The sequence below is a fragment of the Salvelinus sp. IW2-2015 genome, linkage group LG13 (assembly GCF_002910315.2).
Source record: "Salvelinus sp. IW2-2015 linkage group LG13, ASM291031v2, whole genome shotgun sequence".
Classification (NCBI taxonomy): Eukaryota; Metazoa; Chordata; class Actinopteri; order Salmoniformes; family Salmonidae; genus Salvelinus; species Salvelinus sp. IW2-2015.
The window spans coordinates 36726882-36733472 of NC_036853.1; the positions used below are offsets into that span (position 1 = coordinate 36726882).

Consider the following 6591-nt stretch of genomic DNA (forward strand, 5'->3'; position numbering starts at 1 on the left):
GAAGCACGGCTCCTGAGTGACAGCCAAATGGACCAACTGTGTCAGGACTTCCAGGAGGGCGGGGTTTACCAATGAACTCAAGCAGGTGCAAACTTCCTCTCCTCTTCTTCTCATAAACAGTCCTGTCTGAGCTATCATTTACTCAAATCATTGACCCCCACTTTGCCTGTTGATTCCGCTTGCTCTTTCTTCTCGCCTTTTCCCTCTCTCCCCACCCCTTTTCCCTCTCTTCCCTCACCCCTTTTCCTCTCTCCCTCGCCCCTTTTCCTCTTTTCTCATCTATTCCCTTTTTATCCAAACTCCATCACCTGCCCTCCCTTTCTGTTGCTTCCTTTTTCATCACCCTCTCTCTCCTTCCTCTCATCCCCCTCTTCCCCTCTCCCTCTATCCAGGCCCTAGCTAAACTGAGTAGGCCAAATCTGTTGAGTTGTTACCAGAGGATCAACTCTCTCCACGACCAGCTGCACGACCTGCAGGAACGCTTTGGCTTCTCCACATCAGCAGCCTGGTCAACAGCACCCAGATAGACCTACAGCAGGTAAACATTACGCACACACTAAGTGACTAACTAAGATTTTCCACACTTTAATACTCATCAGACAGTCTTCAGTGGTTGTAATATAATAATTTATATTGATATTCTTCAAAAGTAGCCACCCTTGGCTTTGATGACAGATTTGCACACTCTTAGCATTCTCTCAACCAGCTTCATGAGGTACGTACATACCCCAACCAGAGCCATGGATTACAGGCAACATCCGCACTGAGGCTAAAGGCTAGAGCTGCTGCTTTCAAGGAGCAGGACTCTAACCCGGAAGCTTATAAGAAAATCCCGCTATGCCCTCCGACGGACCACAAGCAGGCAATGCGTCAATATAGTACTAAGATCGAATGGTACTGCACCGTCTCTGACGCCGTGATTGTGGCAGGGTTTGCAAACCATTACAGACTACAAAGGGAAGCACACTCAGGTGCTCCCAATGAACACGAGCCTACCAGCTAAACTGATTCTATGCTCACTTCGAGGCAAATAACACTGAAACATGCATGAGAGCCCAGCTGTTCCCGGAAGAACTGTGTGATACGCTCTCCGCAGCCGATGTGAGTAAGACCTTTAAACAGGTCAACATTCATTTCCTGGCGGATTACCAGGATTTTGTGTACTGCGAGCTATGCACTGACAACTCCGAGCCATGCGCTGTGTCCAAGAACACTAAGGTAACCTGCCTAATTAACTACTGACCCTTAGCACTGAAGTGCTTTGAAAGGCTGGTCATGGCTCACATCAACCACCATTATCCCAGAACACCTAAGACCATCCATTTTGCATACCACCCCAACAGATCCACAGATGTATGCAATCTCTATTGCACTCCCCACTGCCCTTTCCCACCTGGAACAAAGGGAACACCTATGTGAGAATGCTATTCATTGACTACAGCTCAGCGTTCACACACCATAGTGCCTCAAAGCTCATCGATAAGCTAAGGACATTGGGCCTAAACACCTCCCTCTGCAACTGGATCTGGAACTCCTGAACTGGCCGCCCCCCAGGTGTAAGGGTAGGTAACAACACATCCGCCACGCTGATCCTCCAACACGGGCCCTCAGCTGTGCGTGCTCATGTCCTTCCGGTACTCCCTGTTCACTCATGACTGCACGGCCAGGCACGACTCCAACACATCATTAGTTTTCCAATGACACAACAGTTGTGAAGCCTGATCCACGACAACGGAACGAAGTCCTGGAACCCTGAGCTGATTGGTCCCATCAGCTCCTCCAGTACGGAGGCCAGGTAGGGCTGCACTCCCTCYGAACAGAACTTCTCTGCTGGCTCCAATACACTGGCTACAGTAGGACAGATACATTCATTAGCTGCTCTGATAAACTGGCTACAGTAGGACAGATACATTCATTAGCTGCTCTGATAAACTGGCTACAAGCTAGGGCTTGGTCAATAGAACAAGATACAGTACTGTACATTGAATCATAGTTTAAGCTCTCTCTGGATTGAATCTATAGTGCTCCTGTTCCATTAATGCAATAAAAACAGCGTTTAATGAATATAAAACAAGTTATCTATCTTAAGTGCTGCTGACTAAAATTGATAATTGTAACTCGTTGAACGGAGGGTATTGGCATGGCTTGTGTGTAAACTGCCTGGGCACGAATATTGTATAAAGTCCAGTGTACACTCATCAAATCTGCTGGGTGGCATTTACTGTCCCCACAGAGACATTCACTCTCCCAGGGAGTTAGCTAGGTATCAGTGTCAACAACACTGAACAGAACAAAAGAATAATGTACACCAACGCCCCAATACCACACCCTGACCTAAGCCCTGCTGGATCTCCAACAGGTCTACCCAGCCCCCTAAAATCAGACACACACAATCTCACACGTACGCAAACGCAAGCACACATGCACGAACATGTGCGCACACACACAGTCTTGTATAACTAACCTTTGCAGGCACACACAATTCAGTCCCATTCAAAATCCTATTTTCCTTAACCCCTCGCCTTAATCCGAAAACCTAACATTGACCCTAAACCTAACCCTAGCTCCTAACCCTTAAACTAACCCTAGCTCCTAACACTAACCCTAAACCTAATTCTAACCCTAACACTAATTCTAACCTTAACCTTATACCCCCTAGAAATAGCATTTGATCTTGTGGGGACTAACAAAATGTCCCCAGTTAGTCCATTTTTTTGTTTGTTCACTATTCTTGTGGGGGCTTCTGGTCCCCACAAGTATAGTTACACACACACACACACACACGTACACACAAATACATGCAGTTAATCTGCCATGTTCACGCTCATATGGATGCATTCATGTAAAACAGTATCATGTGACAAATTACAAGTAAAGGATTGCATTTGTACAGCCTGTTTGTCTTGTAGTGACTGAGAGCTGCATACCCCTAACTCTCTTGCTGATTTCTAAATTAACCCCTAACCGTAAACAAGTATAGTATGGGGGCAGATTTTGGATTGATTTTCTCTCCAAGGTTAGTCGGTACCTCGTAGTTTTCCCTCCAGGTAGGTTCTGGAGTTGAGGATCTGGTCCATATCAGAGCGTATCAGCACCTCCTGCTGGTGAGCTGCCTTCCTACACTCCTCCTTCAGAGCAGACATACCCTCAAATAGACACTCCTGCACCAGGATATAGGCCGCTTCTACGGTCTGTAGTGCAGAATAGAGAGGGATTAGGGTTTAAGGAAATAAACACACGCACACGGGTCATTATCATCATACTTTAGTATTGGTAGCGTGACTCACAGCGAACCACACTCTCTTCCTCTCTGTCTTCCTGGYTTTTAGATGAGGCAGCATGTCCTTCTCCAAAGAGGGCAACAGCTCCTCCATAACCAGGTTGGCCAGTACCTATACAMACACAAACACACAATGTATTTGTACAAATCTTACGAACCATGCATATCAAACACCCAAATCATATGAGAACACGCAGATTGATTTACCCCTGAAAAACATGCCGGYGAGTAATACTGCAAACACATGGTGAAACTACAGAGCAAAACTCTCTGGGAGCAACATCTCTACACTTGGCGTTGAAAACATTCGACGCAGTACTAAGCTATGATGAGAGAGGTGTAAGAACAGACACACACACGCACAAATAAGTGAATGCGGAGGTGTGCGAGTGCAGTAGGACAGTGGCGGCCTCCTTGCAGTAAGAGGGGTTGTTTCCTGCACCTCTAACTTAACTTCCTGGTATCACCAATGCTCCCTGACAACACAATTGCCCAATTATACTGCCATCAACTAACAGGGGATGGGGGGGGGGGTAGAGAGAGAAAGAGTGTCAAGGGAATCCGTATCTGCTGATGTGAGTGTTTTAAGCATAGAAACAGAACCAGTAACCTACCCTGACGTCACTGCCAATCAGCATTTTCCAGGAGTCATAGCTGCCCTTCTCCTGTCTGTAGAGGTGGACTGCTTTGAGGAAGGCCTGCACCTCAACTGTCTTCTTCTTTAGGAAGTCTGAGAGAGAGAATGAGAGAGAGATAGAGAGAATGAGAGAGAGAGAGAGACAGAGAGAGACAGAGAGAGACAGAGAGAGACAGAGAGAGACAGAGAGAGAGAGAGAGACAGAGAGAGACAGAGAGAGAGAGAGAAAGAAAGAAAGAGAGAAAGAGAGAGAAAGAGAGAGAGAGAAGTGGGAAGAAATGTGTGATGCTTCTCTGTCTTTTAACAAGGAAGTCAGATCTGGGCTGTGTTCCAATTGCCTACTTGTCTCCACAAAGTGTGCACTAACAAAACATGGTGAAAACATGGGCTAGAGGGAGTTTCCACTATGTCCCATACACACAAGAGAGGGGGGGGGGGTAAGTGGCTGCACACTTCAGAGTGAGCGGTAGAGAATTGGAGCACAGCCCTGGCCTTAGTTCTGACTGAGCCTTGTGTTTGCTCTCCTCCCTCAGGAGACCCTACATGAAAATGTTATTCAAAGTTAAGCCTATGCATATTTGCTTCAGTGCTGGTGTGGCGAACCTGCTACCATGGTAACCGTTCGTTCTGGCTGGTTAGTTACCTTGGTTCTGGTGGCGGATGCAGTCGGAGAGGATGGAGAGGAATTCAGCTTGGCGAGCATCCTGTCGGAAGCAGAAGTAGTAATCCCTACGGTACGGAAGCCTGAGGTACACAGGGAACTGTCCAGGCATGCCAATTATAGGAGGGGCAAACTTTTCATTCACATCTGCAATGGAAACACACACATCATGTTGGTCATACCACATTGGCAATTACTATTACACACATCATGCTGGGCCACACATACACCCACCCACCCAGACGCACCCACAGACACACTCATCCTCACACGCGCACACCAGCCTGCCTGGTTTTTCGAGAGGAACACACTGGCCATTCCAAAGGACGAAACATTTGATGATCAAGTATCTATTTTAAGGTAGTATTCATCTCTCATGAGAAAACATATGATCAAGTGTGATAAAAACAACAGCCTCGGTCTGCATTTGTGGCCGTCTGTAATAGGAAAGGTAATGCTGCTTCTCCCAGAGAAGCAAGGACTCAAAAAACGAACACCCACTCACTGTGCTCTCTACACATCTAAAAGCAGTTGAGGTGGGAGTTTTGGGAACAACAAAGTATTCGACTAAAATTGGGCAACTTTCAAAATAAGTGTTCGGAATGGCAACAGAAACTAAATGAAAGAATCTGCAAACAGAGAGACACAGCATGATTCAGTGCTCAGTGGATGGAATGGTATTATCAGTCCGGATATAAAGACTGGTTTCCCTACGCTTCTGTGTCCCTGTAGGCAGGTTTGAACAGGTTTTAGGCCAGAATGTTTGTTTCCAGGGTATTTGCATTGACATTTCACTAGACAAGTAGGAAACGAAGCAAACCCCACATAGAGAAGGGATTACCATTGTGAGTGCACAATGTTGTGTAGCAACAGACAGGGCGTGTAACTTAAGCCATACACATTCACACTCACTCACACACACCCACCTACTCATTCAAGGGTTATTCTTAATTTTGACTATTTTCTACATTGTAGAATAATAGTGAAGACATCAAAACTATGAAATAACACATATGGAATCATGTAGTAACCAAAATATATTATATATTTGAGATTCTTCAAAGGAGCCACCATATGCCTTGATGACAGCTTTGCACACTCTTGGCATTCTCTCAACCAGCTTCATGAGGTAGTCACCTGGAATGCATTTCAATTAACAGGTGTGCCTTGTTAAAAGTTAATTTGTGGAATTTCTTTCCTTCTTAATGTGTTTGAGCCAATCAGTTGTGTTGTGGCAAGGTAGGGTTGGTATACAGAAGATAGCCCTATTTGGTAAAATACCAGCTCAAATAAGCAAAGAGAAATGACAGTCCATCATTACTTTTTGACATGACGGTCAGTCAATACGGAAAATGTCAAGAACTTTGAAAGTTTCTTCAAGTGCAGTCGCAAAAACCATCAAGCACTATGATGAAACTTGCTATCATGAGGACCGCCACAGGAAAGGAAGAACCAGAGTTACCTCTGCGCAGAGGATAAATTAATTAGAATTTACCAGCCTCAGAAATCGTCAATAAACTGAATCGTCAATAAAATAGTACGTAAACAAACAAAATACTGCAGAGTTGCTTGCTAATCGCGCTGCTGTCATCTCCGTCTGCACCATCATCCGATGCAGGTCATCTGATGCAGCACTCCCTCACTCTCCTTCTTTGTCAAATAGCCCTTACACAGCCTGGAGGTGTGTTTTGAGTTATTGTCCTGTTGAAAAACACATGATAGTCCCAATAAGCGCAAACTAGATGGGATGGCGTATCGCTGCAGAATGCTGTGGTAGCCATGCTGGTTAAGTGTTCCTTGAATTCCAAATAAATCACCTACAGTGTCACCAGCAATGCACCCCAACACCATAACAGCTCCTCCTCCATGCTTCATGGTGGGAACCACACATGCGGAGATCATCCGTTCACCTACTCTGCGTCTCACAAAGACACAGCGGTTGGAACCAAAAATCTCAAATTTGTACTCATCAGACCAAAGGACAGATTTCCACCGGTCTAATGTCCATTGCTC

General features: G+C 45.7%; 1 protein-coding gene across 1 annotated transcript in view; it reads right to left on the minus strand.

The window, feature by feature from the left end:
- Positions 1-6591, minus strand: part of niban1b (niban apoptosis regulator 1b) — a 39014-nt gene that overhangs the window by 17238 nt on the left and 15185 nt on the right. Inside the window, 5 exon segments of the mRNA XM_070446000.1 lie at positions 1703-1848; positions 3029-3191; positions 3288-3392; positions 3895-4010; positions 4561-4725. Coding sequence (XP_070302101.1) covers positions 1703-1848; positions 3029-3191; positions 3288-3392; positions 3895-4010; positions 4561-4725 — 695 coding nt within the window.